The sequence below is a fragment of the Salmo salar genome, unplaced genomic scaffold (genome assembly GCF_965601325.2).
Source record: "Salmo salar unplaced genomic scaffold, fSalSal1 ptg000378l, whole genome shotgun sequence".
In the NCBI taxonomy this organism is placed as follows: domain Eukaryota; kingdom Metazoa; phylum Chordata; class Actinopteri; order Salmoniformes; family Salmonidae; genus Salmo; species Salmo salar.
Genome location: NW_027675366.1, coordinates 188,640 through 213,987, shown reverse-complemented (window position 1 = coordinate 213,987; position 25,348 = coordinate 188,640). Strand labels below are relative to the sequence as shown.

General features: G+C 42.3%; 1 protein-coding gene across 1 annotated transcript; it reads left to right on the top strand.

The window, feature by feature from the left end:
• Positions 1-458: 458 nt before the first annotated feature.
• On the top strand, positions 459-23,874 carry LOC106591291 (deoxynucleoside triphosphate triphosphohydrolase SAMHD1). Its single transcript, XM_082971677.1, has 16 exons — positions 459-779; positions 8,095-8,161; positions 8,339-8,408; positions 10,394-10,554; positions 11,186-11,301; positions 11,456-11,526; positions 11,663-11,842; positions 12,297-12,397; positions 15,112-15,220; positions 15,363-15,454; positions 19,598-19,713; positions 19,983-20,122; positions 21,753-21,848; positions 22,014-22,118; positions 22,216-22,353; positions 22,549-23,874. Exons 1-16 carry the CDS (start codon positions 596-598, stop codon positions 22,648-22,650), a joined length of 1,848 nt encoding a protein of 615 aa, XP_082827803.1. The 5' UTR covers positions 459-595; the 3' UTR covers positions 22,651-23,874.
• Positions 23,875-25,348: the final 1,474 nt, after the last annotated feature.

The following is a 25,348-nucleotide window of genomic DNA, read 5'->3' as shown; positions in this document are numbered from 1 at the left end:
ATTTGCTACATAAGTCCGAATCCAGGTTGTGAGTCACAAATGACTCAAATTGAGTAACAATGTGAAGAGAGTGGTAGAGGAAGATGGGTACAGGGTGAGGGATCCTGATAGGATGAGTAGGCAGAGACCAATAGAGTGGGATAGGAATAATATGTGCTTCAGTAAAGTGGGTTTCTTAGTATTCATAGTTGTTAACTGCTGAAATAGAATGTAGGTCACAGAAATAGAGGTTGTGGTGGCAGCTGTAGAGAAATACTTGGTATTGCAAGGTTTTACTGCAGAATATTTTAAATAGTGAAATGTGGAGAGTTTCATGAGGGCTAATAGTTGGCAGGGTCATTTTCCTTTTTCCCAATTTTGTATTACCGGACGTTCATGTCGGTAGGCTGTGACTGGCTCCACACTCCAATACATTAGGTGGCAGTGTATGCGCCTAAAAGTTGGCTACGATCCGCCAACCCAATCCCAAAGAAGAAGGTGTGGTTTACCATTTTTGACATTTACATTTTAGTCATTTAGCAGACAGAGCGACTTACAGTAGTGATCGAGAGTACTGCTTTATTGTGTTACCGGCGCTTTTCTATTACCGATCAATATGGATAAGCGAAAGCGTTCCAGAGAAGATTTACCGACCGCTGACAGTGACCATTTCAAAACCCCGGAGCAGAGCGTTTATACCGGGTTGTCGCGGGACGGGGACTTAAGGCAGTGGGATGTCGAGGACACTTGCAGATACCTGCGTCAGGAAGGTCTCGGGGCATGGGAGGAGAAATTCACAGGTTCGATTGTTGTGATCACTGTTTTGCATGTCTTCTCTAACTAGCTACATACACATGATATTTGACAGATCACTGTTTTGCATGTCTTCTCTAACTAGCTACATACACATGATATTTGACAGAACACTGTTTTGCATGTCTTCTCTAACTAGCTACATACACATGATATTTGACTGATCACTGTTTTGCATGTCTTCTCTAACTAGCTACATACACATGATATTTGACAGATCACTGTTTTGCATGTCTTCTCTAACTAGCTACATACACATGATATTTGACTGATCACTGTTTTGCATGTCTTCTCTAACTAGCTACATACACATGATGCTGCTGACCCAGCAGCAGAGTAATTGCTAAAATCAAATCAAATTGAAAAAAAAACAGTGAAATGCTGAATACAACAGGTGTAGTAGACCTCATAGTGAAATGCTGAATACAACAGGTGTAGTAGACCTCACAGTGAAATGCAGAATACAACAGGTGTAGTAGACCTTACAGTGAAATGCTGAATACAACAGGTGTAGTAGACCTTACAGTGAAATGCTGATTACAACAGGTGTAGTAGACCTCACAGTGAAATGCTGAATACAACAGGTGTAGTAGACCTTACAGTGAAATGCTGAATACAACAGGTGTAGGTAGACCTCACAGTGAAATGCAGAATACAACAGGTGTAGTAGACCTTACAGTGAAATGCTGAATACAACAGGTGTAGTAGACCTCACAGTGAAATGCTGAATACAACAGGTGTAGTAGACCTCACAGTGAAATGCTGAATACAACAGGTGTAGTAGACCTTACAGTGAAATGCTGAATACAACAGGTGTAGTAGACCTTACAGTGAAATGCAGAATACAACAGGTGTAGTAGACCTTACAGTGAAATGCTGAATACAACAGGTGTAGTAGACCTTACAGTGAAATGCTGAATACAACAGGTGTAGTAGACCTTACAGTGAAATGCAGAATACAACAGGTGTAGTAGACCTCACAGTGAAATGCTGATTACAACAGGTGTAGTAGACCTCACAGTGAAATGCTGAATACAACAGGTGTAGTAGACCTTACAGTGAAATGCTGAATACAACAGGTGTAGTAGACCTTACAGTGAAATGCTGAATACAACAGGTGTAGTAGACCTTACAGTGAAATGCTGAATACAACAGGTGTAGTAGACCTTACAGTGAAATGCTGAATACAACAGGTGTAGTAGACCTCACAGTGAAATGCAGAATACAACAGGTGTAGTAGACCTTACAGTGAAATGCTGATTACAACAGGTGCAGTAGACCTCATAGTGAAATGCTGAATACAACAGGTGTAGTAGACCTCACAGTGAAATGCTGAATACAACAGGTGTAGTATACCTCACAGTGAAATGCTGAATACAACAGGTGTAGTAGACCTTACAGTGAAATGCTGAATACAACAGGTGTAGTAGACCTCACAGTGAAATGCTGAATACAACAGGTGTAGTAGACCTCATAGTGAAATGCTGAATACAACAGGTGTAGTAGACCTCACAGTGAAATGCAGAATACAACAGGTGTAGTAGACCTCACAGTGAAATGCTGAATACAACAGGTGTAGTAGACCTTACAGTGAAATGCTGAATACAACAGGTGTAGTAGACCTCACAGTGAAATGCTGAATACAACAGGTGTAGTAGACCTCATAGTGAAATGCTGAATACAACAGGTGTAGTAGACCTCACAGTGAAATGCTTACATACGAGCCCCTAACCGACAATGCGGTTTAAAAAAATACGGATAAGAATAAGAGATAAAAGTAATAAAGAGGAGCAGTAAAAAAATAACAGTACCGGTTAGTTGAGGTAGTATGTACATGTAGGTAGAGTTAATTAAAATGACTATGCATAGATGACAACAGAGAGTAGCAGTGGTGTGGAGAGGGGAGGGGGGGGCAATGCAAATAGTCTGGGTAGCCATTTGATTAGATGTTCAGGAGTCTTATGTCTTGGGGGTAGAAGCAGTTTAGAAGCCTCTTGGACCTAGACTTGGCGCTCCGGTACCATGTGGTTGCAGAGAGAACAGTCTATGACTTGAGTGGCTGGAGTCTTTGACCATTTTTAGGGCCTTCCTCTGACACCGCCTGGTATAGAGGTCCTAGATGGCAGGAAGCTTGGCCCCAGTGATGTACTGGGCCGTTCGCACTACCCTAAAGACTAATTTACATTGTCCTTTGAACTATAGTACCCTAGCTAGGCCAACTACAGTTGAAGTCGGAAGTTGACATACACTTAGATTGGAGTCATTAAAACTCGTTTTTCAACCACTCCACAAATTTCTTGTTAACAATCTATAGTTTTGGCAAGTCGGTTAGGACATCTACCTTGTGCATGACACAAGTAATTTTCCCAACAATTGTTAACAGACAGATTATTTCACTTATATTTCACTGTATCACAATTCCAGTGGGTCAGAAGTTTACATACACTAAGTTGACTGTGCCTTTAAACAGCTTGGAAAATTCCAGAAAATGATGTCATGGCTTTAGAAGCTTCTGATAGGCTAATTGACATCATTTGACTCAATTGGAGGTGTACTTGTGGATGTATTTCAATGCCTACCTTCAAACTCAGCGCCTCTTTGCTTGACATCATGGGAAAAATCAAAAGAAATCAGCCAAGACCTCAGAAAAAAATTGTTGACCTCCACAAGTCTGGTTCATCCTTGGGAGCAATTTCCAAACGCCTGAAGGTACCACCTGTGCAAACAATAGTACGCAAGTATAAACACCATGGGATCACGCAGCCATCATACCGCTCAGGAAGGAGACGCGTTCTGTCTCCTAGAGATGAATGTACTCTGGTGCGAAAAAAGTGCAAATCAATCCCAGAACAACAGCAAAGGACCTTGTGAAGATGCTGGGGGAAACGACATAACCTGAAAGGCCGCTTAGCAAGGAAGAAGCCACTGCTCCAAAATCGCCATTAAAAAAAGCCAGACTACAGTTTGCAACTGCACATGGGGACAAAGATCATACTTTTTGGAGAAATGTCCTCTGGTCTGATGAAACAAAAATAGAACTGTTTGGTCATAATGGGCATCGTTATGTTTGGAGGAAAAAGGGGGAGGCTTGCAAGCCGAAGAACACCATCCCAACCGTGAAGCACGGGGGTGGCAGCATCATTTTGTGGGGGGTGCTTTGCTGCAGGAGGGACTGGTGCACTTCACAAAATAGATGGCGTCATGAGGTAGGAAAATGTGGATGTATTGAAGCAACATCTCAAGACATCAGTCAGGAAGTTAAAGCTTGGTCGCAAATTGGTCTTCCAAATGGACAATGATCCAAAGAATACTTCCAAAGTTGTGGCAGAAAGGCTTAAGGACAACAAATTCAAGATATTGGAGTGGCCATCACAAAGCCCTGACCTCATTCCTAATTAACATTTGTTGGCAGAACTGAAAAGGCGTGTGCAAGCAAGGAGGCCTACAAACCTGACTCAGTTACACCAGCTCTGTCAGGAATGGGCCAAAATTCACCCAACGTATTGTGGGAAGCTTGTGGAAGGCTACCTGAAACGTTTGACCCAAGTTAAACAATTTACAGGCAATGCTACCAAATACTAATTGAGTTTATGTAAACTTCTGACCTTCTGGGAATGTGATGAAAGAAAAAAAGCTGAAATAAATCATTCTCTCTACTATTATTCTGACATTTTACATTCTTTAAATAAAGTGGTGATCCTAACTGAATTTTTACTAGGATTAAATGGCAGGAATGGTGAAAAACTGAGTTTAAATGTATTTGGCTAAGGTGTATGTAAACTTCCGACTTCAACTGTACGTATTGTATATAGTTTTTGGTGGTGTGGTTTTTATACAAGCCCCTGAGCTTCTAACTACACCTGCACACCGTTTATTTATTCATTTTTATCTGTATTGTTGTTTTCTTTGGTGCAAAAACATTTAACTACACAGTAACAAATCCATCACCTCCAGTATACTACTGGTCTGAACATTAACATGCATCGCTTGCGGTACGGTTTTGGAAGCATAGCAGGGAGAAATAATTGTTTAAAAAAAAAAGGGTTGTGGATAGGGTTCCCACACGGCCATATTTCGTATACATGTGGGTTAACCCTAACCCGTATACATGTGGGTTAACCCTAACCCGTATACATGTGGGTTAACCCTAACCCGTATACATGTGGGTTAACCCTAACCCGTATACATGTGGGTTAACCCTAACCCGTATACATGTGGGTTAACCCTAACCGTATACATGTGGGTTAACCCTAACCCGTATACATGTGGGTTAACCCTAACCCGTATACATGTGGGTTAACCCTAACCCGTATACATGTGGGTTAACCCTAACCCGTATACATGTGGGTTAACCCTAACCCGTATACATGTGGGTTAACCCTAACCCGTATACATGTGGGTTAACCCTAACCCGTATACATGTGGGTTAACCCTAACCCGTATACATGTGGGTTAACCCTAACCCGTATACATGTGGGATAACCCTAACCCGTATACATGTGGGATAACTCTAACCCGTATACATGTGGGATAACCCTAACCCGTATACATGTGGGATAACCCTAACCCGTATACATGTGGGATAACCCTAACCCGTATACATGTGGGATAACCCGTATACATGTGGGTTAACCCGTATACATGTGGGCTAACCCGTATACATGTGGGCTAACCCGTATACATGTGGGTTAACCCGTATACATGTGGGTTAACCCTAACCCATATACATGTGGGTTAACCCGTATACATGTGGGTTAACCCTAACCCATATACATGTGGGATAACCCTAACCCATATACATGTGGGTTAACCCTAACCCATATACATGTGGGTTAACCCTAACCCATATACATGTGGGATAACCCTAACCCATATACATGTGGGATAACCCTAACCCATATACATGTGGGATAACCCTAACCCATATACATGTGGGATAACCCTAACCCATATACATGTGGGTTAACCCTAACCCATATACATGTGGGTTAACCCATATACATGTGGGTTAACCCTAACCCATATACATGTGGGTTAACCCTAACCCATATACATGTGCACATTTGGGGAACTAATAGTATTTCTGATTTGCTTATCGCACCACCACCTGTGGAGCTTCTCAAAGTAATGTTTTCTTCACCTCAAATAGCAAGCAAACAAACGTCTGTTTTTACATCCATTGAGAATTACAATAGTTCCTCAATGTATTTTAAAAATCTTTCCAGCTCTCTTCCTTTCATTATAAAATATGCCTACCAGATTACTTCTTATCAGTGCTTGACTTGGACTGAAATAGGTTCTGGTACTCATTTTGGGTGCTGGGACTGTTTATATTGAGGTGCAGGAGCTCCACTATACTTTTGAGCTGATATTCTATAAGAGGAAGAGGAGCTCAAGCAATAGAACATTTGAGGTGCCGGTACTCAGCTCTGGGGAGCTCCTGTGTCTTTCCTCTTTCTCCATTCACCCAGTTAGTCAGACTCCAGGCACCAACCACACCAGGAATTCTCTTCAGGTATTAAATCTGAACATCTGTCGTCACCCCTGAGATGACTCCTTTGACGGGCTCTCTACTCCGAAGTTCAAAGTACAAAACTTTTGTTGTCCGGATTATTTTATTAAGGCCCACTGCAATGAATCAAAATAAGACCACTCTTGGTCACTCTGACAGTCTTGACTTTTCCCAGCACACACTTCACTATTTTCAACACCTCAAGTGGGTTTCCCAAATACTGTATGCATCCTTACTCAACAAACGCATCCCAACAGGAAGCGATTCGTTACCATTCATAGACGTATCCTTCACTCCAATTTTTGACAATTTCTTTTTTTGTTCCAGTTTGACACTACTGTTGTCCATTCAGAACATTAATCTTCATCAACCTTTGCTCGACGTGCTGCTTGATTCAAACTCAGCATTCACTTCCACCATTTTCCCCATCAGCCATCAGACTACAACAGAATAGTCTACCTGTGCTAATTAGCTAGCTGTGTCTCGAAACACCTGTGTGTAACCGGAAGACGGACACCACAAACATCTTGTTACTGAAAAATACTGCTGCAACTCTGTTAAACAGTGTCCAGTAAGTCTGTATTAAACAGTGTCCAGTAAGTCTGTATTAAACAGTGTACAGTAAGTCTGTGTTAAACAGTGTCCAGTAAGTCTGTGTTAAACAGTGTCCAGTAAGTCTGTATTAAACAGTGTCCAGTAGGTCTGTATTAAACAGTGTCCAGTAAGTCTGTATTAAACAGTGTCCAGTAAGTCTGTATTAAACAGTGTCCAGTAGGTCTGTATTAAACAGTGTCCAGTAGGTCTGTATTAAACAGTGTCCAGTAAGTCTGTATTAAACAGTGTCCAGTAACTCTGTATTTTGATGTGATATGAAAGTACTGCCTGCTGCAACTCTGTTAAAACAGTGTACAGTAAGTCTGTATTTTTCAGTTGTGAAATTATTTTGATGTGATTTATGTTTCTAGAACCGTATCGCAATCGAGAATCGATTTACGTTTAGATGGAGTATTTGGCTGTTTTGGGTTCCAGAGCCAATTCAACCTTTTAAACTGAACATATAAGGTCCTTGGACTATAAGCAGGGTGGGAAATTAACACCAGCCACCAGCTAAATGTTAGTACATTTTGGCATTGGCAGGTAGAAGGTCTAATATTTCCATCCACATTGGCAGGTGGTCACACAGCGCATTTCTGAGAATATTTTTGGGATCCAAAGCCCATTGTGTGTGTGTGTGTGTGTGTCAGCTCTGTAAGAGAATATTTTCAACATTACGGTGGTGAAAATGGGGTGGGGTGCAGCATAGGTTCAAACAAGAGAGTGAAATATGGAGACCTTGCCGGCTGGAACACACACTGATATCCACTACTGTCTGTCTCGATCTGTTGCGCTCTTTTCTTTGAAATCACTTTCAATCAATTTCACAACCATTCAGTAAGTGTTTTAACATTACAAAACATGTGCATGCATTTTCTGTGATTTCTTTATGAATTTTGCCCCCCAAAATGTGTCTGGTAAAATTTGGGCATCCACCAGCCACTACTGTTGGTAGACCAAAAAGTACATTTCCCACCCCGACCATAAGGCTTCTTTAATCCATTATTGGGCTAAGTAACCACCCATCCATCCCCCATCACAATCTACCCTCCTTACTTTCTCTATGGTATCTGTTAGTGCCCAGCATCAAGGTTGTTCCAGCCAAATAACTGAATTCATCTGATGAAGAAGAAGGTTGGTAGACTTGCACACAGGAAAGATGATCTGTCCTTTTTGTTTGGTTTTCCCCCACACAGAGCAACAGATAACAGGAGTGGGGTTACGATACCTCACAGAGACACATCTGGAGAATATGGGCATAAGGTATGTGTGGTGTGGTTTCAGTATGGGGTGGGGTCATTTCCGTGTTCCAATCTAATGTGCACCTTCTAATTTTGGTTGATTTGTTGTGACATATTTCTCTTAGTCAATTTCTTGAGGATTGTGATGTTCTGATTTTGGTGTCATGATTATGAACTGACTCTCTCTCTCTCTCCTCAGGCCTCTTGGCACACGGCTGCAGATTCTGCACTGCCTGAAGAAGCTGTGGCAGATTGCAGCAGAGACCAAGGTAACACAATAGAGGTTTTAGAGGCCCTCTTGGCTGCAGAGACCCAGGTTACACAATAGAGGTTTTAGAGGCCCTCTTGGCTGCAGAGACCAAGGTAACACAATAGAGGTTTTAGAGGCCCTCTTGGCTGCAGAGGCCAAGGTAACACAATAGAGGTTTTAGAGGCCCACTTGGCTGCAGAGCCCAAGGTAACACAATAGAGGTTTTAGAGGCCCTCTTGGCTGCAGAGCCCAAGGTAACACAATATAGGTTTTAGAGGACCTCTTGGCTGCAGAGACCAAGGTAACACAATAGAGGTTTTAGAGACCCTCTTGGCTGCCGAGCCCAAGGTAACACAATAGAGGTTTTAGAGGCCCTCTTGGCTGCAGAGCCCAAGGTAACACAATAGAGGTTTTAGAGGCCCTCTTGGCTGCAGAGCCCAAGGTAACACAATAGAGGTTTTAGAGGCCCTCTTGGCTGCAGAGCCCAGGGGACACAATAGAGGTTTTAGAGGCCCTCTTGGCTGCAGAGCCCAAGGTAACACAATAGAGGTTTTAGAGGCCCTCTTGGCTGCAGAGGCCAAGGTAACACAATAGAGGTTTTAGAGGCCCTCTTGGCTGCAGAGACCCAGGTAACACAATAGAGTTTTTAGAGGCCCTCTTGGCTGCAGAGACCCAGGTAACACAATAGAGTTTTTAGAGGCCCTCTTGGCTGCAGAGCCCAAGGTAACACAATATAGGTTTTAGAGGACCTCTTGGCTGCAGAGACCAAGGTAACACAATAGAGGTTTTAGAGACCCTCTTGGCTGCAGAGCCCAAGAAAACACAATAGAGGTTTTAGAGGCCCTCTTGGCTGCAGAGTCCAAGGTAACACAATAGAGGTTTTAGAGGCCCTCTTGGCTGCAGAGCCCAAGGTAACACAATAGAGGTTTTAGAGGCCCTCTTGGCTGCAGAGGCCAACGTAACACAATAGAGGTTTTAGAGGCCCTCTTGGCTGCAGAGCCCAAGGTAACACAATAGAGGTTTTAGAGGCCCTCTTGGCTGCAGAGCCCAAGGTAACACAATAGAGGTTTTAGAGGCCCTCTTGGCTGCAGAGGCCAAGGTAACACAATAGAGGTTTTAGAGGCCCTCTTGGCTGCAGAGCCCAAGGTAACACAATAGAGGTTTTAGAGGCCCTCTTGGCTGCAGAGCACAGGGGACACAATAGAGGATTTAGAGGCCCTTTTGGCTGCAGAGCCCAAGTGTTGCTCTTTTAATCTGAATTTTCTGAAATTCTACACATTTTACTATGGGTCAGAAATACCATTTTAAAGTTTAAAGCTAGTTTCCTGCTGTTCTACATATTTGTCATTGTGCTGAGAGAAAAGTTGCAGTTTCAAAGTTAATATCCTGCAATTCTACACACTTTGCCATGGGGCTGAGTTAACATTATGCCTTGTTCTTATGCTATCTGAGTGACTCAAACATTATAACAAAATACATGGAGGCCCCAACATTTCAGATTCTCCCTGATTTGTCTATTTTTTATTTTGGTGATTGTTAGTTCTTAAATATGATCTTATTAAAAAACAATATTGCTCCACTGTCTTTTCTACATACTTTATATCTGGTTTTAGTCATTTAAGTTTACACTGAAAACGTTTGACCATCCTGAAAATGATTAGCAAAAGGGGAAACATTGACTTTGAGCCCACATAGAGAGACTGACGGACAGGGAGAGAGAGAGAATAATCCATGGGAGAGAAAATCACCTCAACCACATTGTACTTCATTTAATTTATTTATTTATTATGGTGAAAGAAGTAAAACACCCTGAGTAATAGCTGTTTTTCTATTCCATCATGTTCTCTATTCCCTGTTTTATAATGTTTTTCAATTCTATTGCAAGTGTAATGACCCTACTCTACCCACGGCCACATAACTAGAGATGCACCCTTTTCTATTCCAGAGAGGGAACAATAGAGGAATAGTAGTATCAGCACTAAGATGTATTATTGTCTCCTGTAGGTGTTTATTGACCCCATCCATGGACATATAGAGATGCATCCTCTGTTGGTCTGTATCATCGACACCCCTCAGTTCCAGAGGCTCCGCCACATTAAGCAGCTGGGAGGAACATACTTCGTCTTCCCTGGAGCCTCCCACAACCGCTTCGAACACTCCATAGGGTATGTAGGAGTGTGTGAGTATGCACTAGCGTAGAGTACAAGTGTGGGTGCCTGAACACTCCATAGGGTATGTAGGAGTGTGTGTAAGTTTGCACTAGCATAGAGTACAAGTGTGGGTGCCTGAGCACTTCATAGTTTAAAGGTGTGTGGGCTTGACCTATAGAGGGTGTGTACACCTTTTTAAATCCATGATGCAGAGTGTAATGCGCAAATTGGGATTTAGTCTATGTGGTTTTAGAGGCGCTACCCTGCATTCAAAGTGTTTGTGTGGTGTCAGGAAAATAACCTCACACTCAACGTCAGCAAAACAAAGGAGATGATCGTGGACTTGAGGGAGCACCCCCCTATCCACATCGACGGGACAGTAGTGGAGAAGGTGTAAAGTTTTAAGTTCCTCGGCGTACACATCACGGACAAACTGAAATGGTCCACCCACACAGACAGCGTGGTGAAGAAGGCGCAATATTCAACCTCAGGAGGCTGAAGAAATTTGTCTTGTCATTGATTTGAACAGGCACAACAGAAAAATCCTTTTCAGCCTCTTCCTTAAGCTCTCAGTTCCCAGTGGTTACCTAGCAGGTTTCATGAGTTGGAAAATGGTTGTTATGGTTGTTGTGGTTGTGTGTTTCAGGGTGGGTTACCTGGCAGGTCTGCTGGTCCAGGAGTTGAATGAGAGACAACCAGAGCTCTTCATCTCCCATAGAGACATATTGTGTGTCCAGATCGCCGGTCTCTGTCACGACCTGGGTGAGTCTCACACACACACACACACACACACACACACACACACACACACTATATATATATATATATATATATATATATATATATATATATATATATATATACACACTTTTTTCAATCTTACTGTCTCATAAATGTGATATCTCTCACTCTCCAGGTCATGGTCCTTTCTCCCATATGTTTGATGGGATGTTCATCCCTAAAGTGCGTCCAGAATCTAAGTGGAAGGTAAGACCTTTCTTTCCTCATTCTGTTTCTTTTTCGCTCTCCATGTCTGATGTTTGTGTCTATATCTTCCTGTGTTTGCTCAAAAATGTGCAGGTCACCTGTATTTGTGTGTACGCTCACCTTGTGTGTGTTGCAGCACGAGGAGGCGTCCCTGGCAATGTTTGACCACCTGGTGCGTGAGAACGCCTTAGAGCCGGTGATGAAGGAGCATGGCCTGGTCCTTCCTGATGACCTGGTCTTCATCAAGGAGCAGATTGCTGGACCACAGAACACTGTCCTTCTCAGCCAGGGAGTAAATCAGCCAGCCAGTGAGCCGGTTAGTCAATCAATCAATTTAAGAATCATGTAGGCGTGGGTTCGTTTCCCCACTTCTGACACCGATGGTAACAGAGACCGCCCGAGCGGTAGAAGTTTCGGTGAAGAGGCCCAAAGATGACGATAACAAAACAGAAAATATAAATTGGGGGTAAACTGAATAAATCAAATCATAGTAGAGCTCTCAAATGAAACCAGACCTCAATCAACGCCTGAAATCCGGCAGCATGCCATTCTGACCCTTGTTGCCTCCTCACTGAAACCTTCACCGCTGGGGCGGTAAACGTTACAATCATCTATCAGCATCAATCAGTCAACAAACATCAATCAATATTACTTCATGAATATGATTTATTTATGCTTTCTAGCAGTTAATTGTCTACGGGTTGAATTTAATTTGGAGTTTCATGCTCGGTTCTCACAGGATTCTGAGTCTGTTCTTTTTCTCTTCACAGTGGCCATATAAGGGCCGACCAGAGAAGAAGTCCTTCCTCTATGAGATTGTGGCCAACAAAAGGAACGGCATCGACGTGGACAAGTGGGACTACTTCGCCAGGTGAGTCCCCCAGTTGGAGTTTATCCCTTTTAGAAACTATGATCATTTCTGGAGTAAGCTATATTAGAGATGTAACAATACATAGGACCATTGGAGTATATTAGGAAAATAGTGCACTATGGGCAACTTTTCTTAAATTATCTTCAGGGCCTAAAATGAACAACTGCCAAATGCGGGTAGATTTTGGCATTGGCAGGTAAGATGTCTATTTCACCAGCCATGTTGGTGGGTGGTCAGGGCTCCACAGTGCGAGCATTTCACTCGCATTTGTGAATAAAAAGTATGATCACATTTACAGTGAGGGGAAAAAGTATTTGATCCCCTGCTGAATTTGTACGTTTGCCCACTGACAAAGAAAGGATCAATCTATAATTTTAATGGTAGGTTTATTTGAACAGTGAGAGACAGAATAACAACAAAAAAATCCAGAAAAATGCATGTCAAAATGTTATAAATTGATTGGCATTTTAATGAGGGAAATAAGTATTTGACCCCCTCTCAATCAGAAAGATTTCTGTCTCCCAGGTGTCTTTTATACAGGTAACAAGCTGAGATTAGGAGCACACTCTTAAAGGGAGTGCTCCTCAGCTTGTTACCTGTATAAAAGACACCTGTCCACAGAAGCAATCAATCAATCAGATTCCAAACTCTCCACCATGGCCAAGACCAAAGAGCTCTCCAAGGATGTCAGGGACAAGATTGTAGACCTACACAAGGCTGGAATGGGCTACATGACCATCGCCAAGCAGCTTGGTGAGAAGGTGACAACAGTTGGTGTGATTATTCGCAAATGGAAGAAACACAAAAGAACTGTCAATCTCCCTCGGCCTGGGGCTCCATGCAAGATCTCACCTCGTGGAGTTGCAATGATCATGAGAACGGTGAGGAATCAGCTCAGAACTACACGGGAGGATCTTTTCAATGATTTCAAGGCAGCTGGGACTATAGTCACCAAGAAAACAATTGGTAACACACTACGCCGTGAAGGACTGAAATCCTGCAGCGCCCGCACGGTCCCCCTGCTCAAGAAAGCACATATACATGCCCGTCTGAAGTTTGCCAATGAATATCTGAATGACTCAGAGGACAACTGGTGAAAGTGTTGTGGTCAGATGAGACCAAAATGGAGCTCTTTGGCATCAACTCAACTCGCCATGTTTGGAGGAGGAGGAATGCTGCCTATGACCCCAAGAACACCATCCCCACCGTCAAACATGGAGGTGGAAACATTATGCTTTGGGAGTGTTTTTCTGCTAAGGGACAGGACAACTTCACCGCATCAAAGGGACGATGGACGGGGCCATGTACCGTCAAATCTTGGGTGAGAACCTCCTTCCCTCAGCCAGGGCATTGAAAATGGGTCGTGGATGGGTATTCCAGCATGACAATGACCCAAAACACACGGCCAAGGCAACAAAGGAGTGGCTCAAGAAGAAGCACATTAAGGTCCTGGAGTGGCCTAGCCAGTCTCCAGACCTTAATCCAATAGAAAATCTGTGGAGGGAGCTGAAGGTTCGAGTTGCCAAACGTCAGCCTCGAAACCTTAATGACTTGGAGAAGATCTGCAAAGAGGAGTGGGACAAAATCCCTCCTGAGATGTGTGCAAACCTGGTGACCAACTACAAGAAACATCTGACCTCTGTGATTGCCAAAAAGGGTTTTGCCACCAAGTACTAAGTCATGTTTTGCAGAGGGGGTCAAATACTTATTTCCCTCATTAAAATGCTAATCAATTTATAACATTTTTGACATGTGTTTTTCTGGATTTTTTTGTTGTTGCTATTCTGTCTCACATATGATTTGGAACAGTATTTGCAAATGTACACAGCTTGTCCTTCTACATTAGCTGCAGTGAAATGTCTCCACACATCAGATAGTGCCTGTGGCCTTTTCCTGTGAAGATTAGAAAAACATGAGTAAAAGAACAACAAATACAATTCCATATACAGATAAATAATTAAGTAGTTAGATTAAACAACTCATTTGTCAGATAAATGTTTTAAAATGAAACATGTATGAAAACAGCTGAATTAACAGGCTCAAGCTAAAACCCACATAGTAGCAATAACTAGCAGAAATTGTTAACAAGTTAGAAATGATTTAAACACACTTTGATGTAGGCTACTATTTACTAGTTAACCAAAAATAATCTGTCATAAAATATATTCACCCCACCCAGTATTGTAATCAAAACTTACCAGAAAGCATGTAGTCCTTGGCTCAGACAGTGTAGTAGTGTGGGCTCAATAGCATCTCATTAGAGTACCAGATCTTGAGAATCAGCTGTACATGTGATGGAAGAATGCACTGTGCATGCAGAGGGTTGCAATTCCATTGAATTGGGGATAGTTTAACCAAAATATGCCACAAGACCTAGAATTGCCTAATGTGTATCCCATAAAAAAGGTTCACTGTTATAAAATAACTTTTTTTTAATGAATTTAAGCAAAATTCCCGGGCTTAACTTCCCATGGAAAAATTCCGGGAAAGTTTCCGACCCTTTGCAACCCTAGTCTCGAGGAAATGCATAAACATTTACATTTTGTTTAGTGAGATCTTTTTTTTACATAAATGACAACAAGAACATTGAAATTATTATTTATTTTTATTTTTAAACAACATTTTAACATAATGGATACATCAAAAACAGTTTGACAGGTAAAGGAAAACCCAGACAAAACCAACAGAGACTCCCTCACTTTCTCACCCCACAGGGACTGCTTCCACCTGGGTATCCAAAATAACTTTGACTACCGTCGCTTTCTCAAGTTTGCCCGTGTGTGTGAGGTGGACGGGAAGAAGCACATCTGCACCCGAGACAAGGTAAATGCTTCAGCTTGGCCCTCGATTACACCTCCCATTCATTCCCTTCATTTATGTTTTCCTTCAACTTTTCATTATTGGTAAAGTAGTTAGGGATTAACCTAGTTTAGTGGTGATATCCATGTGTGTTGTCCACATACAGGAAGTGGGTAATCTGTATGACATGTTCCACACACGCAACTGCCTGCATAGAAGAGCCTACCAGCACAAGGTGGGCAACATCATAGAGACAATGTAAGTACTCTCACCTCAGCAGGTGTTTTAATATAGGTAACTGCCAAAATAGAGTAAACACCAACACAGTATCTTAATAGGCTGTTGGGCCACTACGAGCCAGAACAGCTTCAATGCACCTCGGCATAGTTTCTAAGTGTCTGGAAGTCAATTGGAGGGATGCGACACCATTCTTCCACAATAAATTCTATCATTTGTTGTTTTGTTGATTGTGGTGGAATATCCCATAAGTGTTCAATTGGGTTGAGATCTGGTGACTGAGACAGCCATGGCATATGGTTTACATCATGTTCATGCTCATCAAACCATTCAGTGACCACTCATGCCCTGTGTGTGGGGGTATTTGTATCTTGTATTTATTATGGATCCAAGGCGGCGGCTACTCTTCCTGGGGTCTGGCAAAATGAAGGCAGTTATACAATTTTAAAAACATTACAATACATTCGTTACAGAATTCACACCGAGTGTTCAGGCCTTTACTCCACTACTACACATCTACAACACACTGAGTGTTCAGGCCTTTACTCCACTACTACACATCTACAACACACTGAGTGTTCAGGCCTTTACTCCACTACTACACATCTACAACACACTGAGTGTTCAGGCCTTTACTCCACTACTACACATCTACAACACACTGAGTGTTCAGGCCTTTACTCCACTACTACACATCTACAACACACTGAGTGTTCAGTCCTCAGGCCTTTACTCCACTACTACACATCTACAACGAAAAATCAGTGTTATCTTGTGTATGTGCCTATGTTTGTTACTTCACACTCCCCGCTGTTCCATAAGGTGTGTTTTTATCAGCTGTTTAAATCTGATTCTCCTGCTGCATCAGTTACCTGATGTGGAATAGAGTTCCATGTAGTCATGGCTCTATGTAGTACTGTGCTCCTCCCATAGTCTGTTCTGGACTTGGGCACTGTGAAGAGACCTCTGGTGGCATGTCTTGTGGGGTATGGATGGGTGTCTGAGCTGTGTGCCAGTAGTTTAAACAGACCTCTGGTGGCATGTCTTGTGGGGTATGTATGGGTGTCTGAGCTGTGTGCCAGTAGTTTAAACAGACCTCTGGTGGCATGTCTTGTGGGGTATGTATGGGTGTCTGAGCTGTGTGCCAGTAGTTTAAACAGACCTCTGGTGGGGTATGTATGGGTGTCTGAGCTGTGTGCCAGTAGTTTAGACAGACCTCTGGTGGCATGTCTTGTGGGGTATGTATGGGTGTCTGAGCTGTGTGCCAGCAGTTTAGACAGACAGCTCGGTGCATTCAACATGTCAATACTTCTCGGTACCTTCAGCTTGTCAACACCTCTTACAAAAACAAGTAATTAGGAAGTCAATCTCTCTTCCATGAGATTGACATGCATATTATTAATTTTAGCTCTCTGTGTACATCCAAGGGCCAGCCGTGCTGCCCTGTTCTGAGCCAACTGCAATTTTCCCAAGTCCCTCTTTGTGGCACCTGACCACACGACTGAACAGTAGTCCAGGTGCGACAAAACCAGGGGAAGAAAATGTCTCAGGTTTTTGCCTGCCAAATGAGTTCTGTTATACTCACAGACACCATTCAAACAGTTTTAGAAACTTTAGGGTGTTTTCTATCCATATATAATAAGTATATGCATATTCTAGTTACTGGGTAGGATTAGTAACCAGATTAAATCGGGTACGTTTTTTTATCCAGCCGTGAAAATACTGCCCCCTAGCCCCAACAGGTTAACAGCATGCCACTGCCTTTACTCAAAGCCTAACCCTAACCCTTTACTCAAAGCCAGTGACATGTCATTAGTAAAGATCGAAAAAACAGCTGCCCTGGGGAATTCCTGCTTCTACCTGGATTATGTTGGAGAGGCTTCCATTAAAGAACCCCCTCTGTGTTCTGTTAGACAGGTAACTCTTTATCCACATTATAGCAGGGGGTGTAAAGCCATTATAGCAGGGGGTGTAAAGCCATAACACATACGTTTTTCCATCAGCAGACTATGATCGATAACGTCAAAATCTGCACTGAAGTCTCACAACACAATCATTTCCTCATCAATTTCTCTCAGCCAATCATCAGTCATTTGTGTAAGTGCTGTGCTTGTTGAGTGTCCCTATGAGCGTGCTGAAAGTCTGTCAATTTGTTTACTGTGAAATAGCATTGTATCTGGTCAAACACTATTTTTACAGAAGTTTACTAAGGGTTGGTAACAGGCTGATTGGTCGGCTATTTTAGCCAGTAAAGGGGGCTTTACTATTCTTAGGTAGCGGAATGACTTTAACTTCCCTCCAGGCCTAAGGGCACACACTTTCTAGTAGGGTCAAATTGAAGATGTGTCAACATCATCCCCTGTTATCCACAGTACTTCCATCCAAGTTGTCAGACCTCAGTGGCTTGTCATTGTTGATAGACAACAATAATTTGTTCACCTCTTCCACACTCACTTTAAGGAATTCAAAAGTATAATTATTGTCGTTTCATAATTTGTCAGATATACTTGGATGTGTAGTGTCAGCGTTTGTTGCTGGCATGTTATGCCTAAATTTGCTAATCTTGCCAATGGAAAAAAATCATTAATGTAGTTGGCAATATCAGTTGGTTGTGTGATGAATGAGCCATCTGTTTCAATGAATTATGGTGCTGAGTTTGCCTTTTTCCCAGAATTTAATTCAATGTGCTCCAAAGCTTTTTACTATCATTCTTTTATTTTATTTATCTTGGTTTCAAAGTGTGGTTTCTTCTAACCAAACCCTGAGAGACATGATATCTGGATCCATGTTAAACTAACCTCTAACCCAATCCTGAGAGACATGATATCTGGATCCATGTTAAACTAATCTCTAACCCAATCCTGAGAGACATGCTATCTGGATCCATGTTAAACTAACGTCTAACCCAATCCTGAGAGACATGATATCTGGATCCATGTTAAACTAACCTCTAACCCAATCCTGAGAGACATGATATCTGGATCCATGTTAAACTAACCTCTAACCCAATCCTGAGAGACATGATATCTGGATCCATGTTAAACTAACGTCTAACCTGAGAGACATGATATCTGGATCCATGTTAAACTAACCTCTAACTCAATCCTGAGAGACATGATATCTGGATCCATGTTAAACTAACCTCTAACCCAATCCTGAGAGACATGATATCTGGATCCATGTTAAACTAACCTCTAACCCAATCCTGAGAGACATGATATCTGGATCCATGTTAAACTAACCTCTAACCCAACCCTGAGAGACATGATATCTGGATCCATGTTAAACTAACCTCTAACCCAATCCTGAGAGACATGATATCTGGATCCATGTTAAACTAACCTCTAACCCAATCCTGAGAGACATGATATCTGGATCCATGTTAAACTAACCTCTAACTCAACCCTGAGAGACATGATATCTGGATCCATGTTAAACTAACCTCTAACCCAATCCTGAGAGACATGATATCTGGATCCATGTTAAACTAACCTCTAACCCAATCCTGAGAGACATGATATCTGGATCCATGTTAAACTAACCTCTAACCCAACCCTGAGAGACATGATATCTGGATCCATGTTAAACTAACCTCTAACCCAACCCTGAGAGACATGATATCTGGATCCATGTTAAACTAACCTCTAACCCAATCCTGAGAGACATGATATCTGGATCCATGTTAAACTAACCTCTAACCCAATCCTGAGAGACATGATATCTGGATCCATGTTAAACTAACCTCTAACCCAATCCTGAGAGACATGATATCCCTCCCAAGCTTCATTATGGACCCCTCATGTCTCCTTTGTAACTAATGTTCCTATACTCTGAGTATAACAATGTTCAACGTTTACCCCAGGATCCAAGAGTGTGCAAAGCTGTCATCAAGGCAAAGGGCGGCTACTTTGAAGAATCTCAAATATAAAATATATTTTGATTTGTTTAATATTTCTTAATTTTGATGTCTTCATTATCATTCTACAAAGTAGAAAACAAAGGGAAAAACCCTGGAATGAGTAGGTGTGTCCAAACTTTGGACTGGTACTGTATATCTGTTTTATTTCCTATCTTTTATACATTCATACAGGTTCTCAGAAATTTCGTTTTTTTTCTGCTGTATGTTATATGTTGAAAATGAGATGTTATATTGTCTTTTTTCAGGATCACAGAGGCCTTTATCAAGGCGGACCCCCACATCCAGATTCAAGGTTCAGGGGGAAAGATGTTCACCATCTCCACAGCAATAGACGACATGGAGGCCTACACTAAACTCACTGGTCCGTTCAACCCCATAGAAATATAAAGTGTACAATGGCTCTGGTCTGTTCTACTTACCCAGACAACCAGAGCTTTGAGAGTTTTATGCGTCAAGGCTGTCCAAACAGGCTGGGTTTGCCATACCTGTTTTTTTTGTGTGGTACATTCCTGTCCATACAATTACTGCTGGCTTTGGTTTGCATGATTACCTATCATCTTCCCACGCTCCTTATCACCTTGTCTCTCCCTCTCCCCTGTCTCTCTCCCTCTCTCCTCCCTTCCCCTGTAGACCATGTGATTGAGCAGATTCTGTACTCGTCGTCCTCTGAGCTGGCTGAGGCCAGAGAGATCCTCCAAAACATCACCTGCAGACGCCTCTACAAGTGTGTGGGAGAGACACAGGCTGAGAAGCGCGTGGAGGTTTCACAGGTGTGTGTGTGCGTGTGTTTGGAGAGAGGATATCCTTCCAGGGCTTACTAGCGGAGCTTTCTACGAGATTCATATTATGTGCCTCCAGGGGCGAAAATCTGATATCCACTTTGGAGGGGACAATTACATGAGATTTTCTCAAGAGCCATTCCTGAGGGGGACACCAAAAGTAGTGCTGTAACACATAGCCTACATTGTAATATGGTAAATGTATATTGAGGAACCAAAGAAATAAGGTGTTTGCCGTACTCCTAACTACCGGTACCCAAAACTACACAACTAATCACAACAGCAATACCATTGCCTTTAACAAATCTTAGTTCAGTCACCAGTTTAAGTTGAGAGTGGGGGTATCCATGGCATTTTCCAATTATGTTCCTATTTTACAAGTCAAACAAATTGAGAACCTTTCATAATGTTGCCAAACAAAGACTCAACAAACTTACCTGAGACTCCCTGTCTCTGCCAGTCTGTCCCTGCATATCTGTCCCCAACTCTGCTATCTGTGTGCCATCTGTTGCCTGCTCTGCCTAATGACATCATTGTGAAACATTTCCATTAGAATTTCATTTCTTTCTTATGAACATTTTATCAACTAGTCTGAGATATTAGGCTACTAGGGTTCTTACTTTGCGTTTTGGTGTATTGAAAAATACTCTGATGTCCGTCTTTTATTTTTCTGCCATTTTTCTACCTGGCTGGCTGGCTGGCTGGCTACACACACAGTGTGTAGGTTATTTACAGTAGGAGATGGGCTTCTATCATCTTCAATCATTCTATTTGGGCTTCGATCTAAAAGGTAGCTAGCAAATGTGAAACAGATTAAAATGACAAGAGTTGACAGCTGTATGAGTTCACCATTTACACAACATATGCTGCAACCTTTTGTAATTTTAATAGTTTGTTTCATATTGGCTGGCTTCCAACAATAGCTGAATTTGCAAAGCTAGCGAGCACCAATTCAGTTTCAGTGGTGTTTGCTATAATCTTTGCTACCCGGGTTAAATAAAGGTGAAATAAAATAAATAAATAAAAGTTCCCTTGCGACAATTTAGCTTTTGCAACGAGACCATTAAATATATTTAAGACAATGGTAGAAGAGAGTGTAGTTCTGTTCAGTTTGGACTTCAGTTTATCGCTAACCTTATCACAGGGACTTTGAAGCAGTAACTTACATCATCTGCATGCTGATTCCATCTTTGACGAGGCCACATAAATGGAATTGGTACTAGCTAGCTTAATAGTTAATATTTGCGCGCTAGCTCTGCATATTCAGCTAGTGTGTGTGCACGCGATTGACTGGATGAACCTCACGGCAGTTACGTGCATTGAGTGCCTTTCAGACAGTAGATACGACCTCTCTGTTACCTAGCAAGCTAAGGAACTGGCAATGGATCAAACCATTGTGAGGCAAAGGGCGGGGGTGTCGCAATCTTTTGAAACTTAAAAACGCGCTATTAAGTGTCTATAATCAGCACAATTGCTTTCATTGCGTATTATGAATATTATTTAAATGACATAGTTATGTTTCAGTGATATATTGGGGGGGACAAATCATATTTTTCCCAGGATGGGGGGGTCGTGATTTCCGCCCCTGTGTGCCTCTCATCCTCGTCTTCTCTTCCCCCAGGAAAAGCTCCTGGACTGGGCAGGCTGTGTGGCGAGGTCCAGGCCTCAGAATGACCTTCAAAATGTTACTCTGCAGCCAGGGGACTTTGTTGTCCATGTGAGTGTCCAGTCTTTTCACCTCAATCAGGGAACTGATTGAATACATTTTACCATACCATCCCCCCCGCCTTCTCTATAGGTAACCCTTTGTTACCAGTTGCTCTGTTGAAAATGGGTATCTCTTTGCATGTCCATCTCTCCTCCCTATCTTTCTCTCCATCAGATCATCAACATGGACTGGGGTATGAAGGAGAAGAACCCCATCAACAACATGCGTTTCTACTGTAAGAACGACCCAACCAAAGCTTACCAGATCAGCAAGGACCAGGTCACTACTTCAATGCACTTACGTATACCTATTTTAGAATTATCCAATAATCTTTGGAGCTTGGAAACATGATATAAGGCAATTGTTGTTCCTGTAGGTGTCCAAGCTGCTGCCAGAAAGGTTTGCTGAGCAGCTTATCAGGGTCTACTGTAAGAAGACTGATGAGAGGACCATGGAGGCAGCTAAGAAGAACTTTGTCCAGTGGTGTATGGATATGAACTTCTCCAAACCTCAGGTCAGGAGGCCTCGCTCTTTCCTTTATATATCATTTTACCTCAAGCTTTTAGCGTTTTTACATTGTGTGGGGAAGATGACAGTGCAAGGCCAAGCCAGCTAGCTATCACTATCTTACCTGCACCACACAGAGTATTTTCCCAATGTTTAAAATTTACACTGGTATCCCTGTGTGTTTGTGTTCACATTTGTTTAGGATGGAGATGTGATTGCACCAGAGCTCACCCCTCTTAAGGCAAGCTGGGCACACAACAATGACACTGAGGATAATGAGGGGAGGAAGAGGCTGGGCCACTGAGGATAATGAGGGGAGGAAGAGGCTGGGCCACTGAGGATAATGAGGGGAGGAAGAGGCTGGGCCACTGAGGATAATGAGGGGAGGAAGAGGCTGGGCTGCAATCAATGATGACCAGACTCTTTTAAGAGGAAGATGAGAAACAACAGAGAATCCTTCTGTTTACGGCAGTGGTTACCAATCATGGTCTTTGAGGGCCACAGGGTATGCAAGGTTTTGTTCCAACCCAGCACTAACACACTTGGTTCAGCTAATCTAGGTCATTAAGATGAACTGACTAGCTGAATCAGGTGTGTTCACGATGGGTTGGAACAAAAGCCTGCACACCCTGTTGCTCCCTAGGACCAGGGGTTGGTGACCACCACCTCAAGAAAATGTGAGTCAGGCTTTCGAAAGAAGTCACTTTACTCAGGGTTCTGTTCACTCTGATTCAGTTTTCCAGGGATTAGATCATGTAGTCTTTCTTTTATTTACTTTTGATGTTTTATTTCAAGCGTACATTTTAGGTTTGGTTATCTTAACGTTATGCTATTTCATGATAAGATAAGTGTAGGAGTATGTGAGTATACATACCTGTTCTCCCAGGCTATGCATGTTGACGTGCCACTATCACACATGGCTCTTTCAGATAGCCAAGCAACGACTTTTACATATTTATCCATCCTGGTGGAAGTTACTCTTTGGACAATCATGCTTTACCTTGTAATACTCCCAAAGCTGAATGGGAACTTATCCTTGGTGTTATATTGATCAACATGCAAACAAACAGGTAACCGTTGTTTGTGTTTCAGGGCATTGTCTTTCTTTTATGCATGGTTTCTACGCTGTTTTAGTTGTTATATACCCAGCTACCATAGTTAGCCTGGTCATGCATATCTACAGTATCTAGACTAAAGTAGGAGTTGGCTAAGCACATACAGATCAAAGATCAGGGTACAATGTAGCTTAATTATCTTCAGAAAAGCCACCACTTTAACTGACAAACAATGTTAAGTTATCATATTATCTTTGTTTTCATCCATGTACCCTACTGAGGCAAGCAGCTATCTGTCTAGTGTTTGGTATCATTTGGGAGTCTCGTTATCTTCATTTAAACAACATGAACACAATGTTTACCCTAAAGTCTGCCTCGATGAGCCCACAGCTGTTGATCAGACAGACATGTTTGTTGATTTAAGTTATGCACTTTGTTTTAAATAAATAATATAATTTTGAATGAAAGACTAATGAGGTGGAGAGTCTCACTTTTTGAAGGGTTTTGTAATACAGAATGTAACCGGCCACATCTGCGAAATACAACCCTCTTCTCTGCCTGGCTATCTGAGTTCTGTTTCCTTAGAACTTTGTGTAGAAGACAGCTCTAGCATCCTGAATCCTCAATTTAACCATTATAGGGGTGAACAGAAAACAAATCTCGGTTAACCCAGAACAAAAATCTTGCGTTATTTGATCAGCTGCGTGATTTAGTTCTGGGTCCATACCTATTAGAAATTGGGAGTTCCGGTTTGCGAAGTCTCCACCTCACAAAAGGAAACTCTCAGCCGTAAACCAGATGTAACCTGGATATAGACGTTCCATAAATCGGCATGCGAAAGTGAGTAGATTACCTTGAAAACAATGGTCAGGCATCTTGGACGCAGTTTCCAGTTATTATTCCTCAGTGGAATTACTGCTGCTCCTTATACCAGAGACGGAAGAGGAAGCTGAGACATCCGACTCAATGTTTTCTGATCGGGGCGGGGCCACTCTGGTCTGCTTATTGCCCCTGACCCGCAGAGGTATCCCTGTGTGCTAACACTTACACAGACCGAGACCTTGGGGGGGGTCTATGGTAAACGGCTTGAGTCGTTCATCTTAGGTTATACTATGCATTCCATCCCGTTGTGAGAGGGTCAGTGCTGTCTGGGTTCCTTGGGACATTCCTACCCTAAACCTTAACCCCTAACCTTAACCCTTACCTTAACAATGCTGCTCGCTCAATAGGCCTATTTGGAAGTTGATAACTTGGTAGCCTACAGACAGAATAATCTTCTCTTTTCAGCAGGATCCATTTGCTTTCCAACCTGCAATTGTATTTGAAATATTGCGAAAGCCCTGTTGTAGCTGCATCACTGACAGATTTGCCACATGTTCCCAACTTGTAGGCATGCCTTGTGATTGGGCTACACACAATCCACAGCTATTTTTTTAAATAAGCTATTGATCCTCTCTGGCTAAATTACAGGCCTACTCCTGGTGTAGTAATCTGAATGATTTCATTTCTTTCTGAACAGACAGAAGTAATCTATCACTTAGGCAAATGTATTTTAATGTATCGGGTGCTGCACCAACTCAAGCACCCTTCCTGCGGGGCTATGATTCTATAAGGAAATAAATGATTAAGTGCAACTGCTGGAGAGATAAGAGTTGCAGGCTCGTTTCTATCAGAGCAGAGAGAGAGAGGGAGATTATAGAAACTGAATCTCCTAGTTCTCCCACCACAGCAATGGCCACTCCTTGGTCTATATAAAGTTGTGGCCAAAACTTTTGAGAATGACATAAATATAAATTTTCATAAAGTCTGCTGCCTCAGTTTGTATGATGGCAATTTGCATGTACTCTAGAATGTTATGAAGAGTGATCAGATGAATTGCAATTAATTGCAAAGTCCCTCTTTGCCATGCAAATGAACTGAATTCCCCCCCCAAAATTCCACTGCATT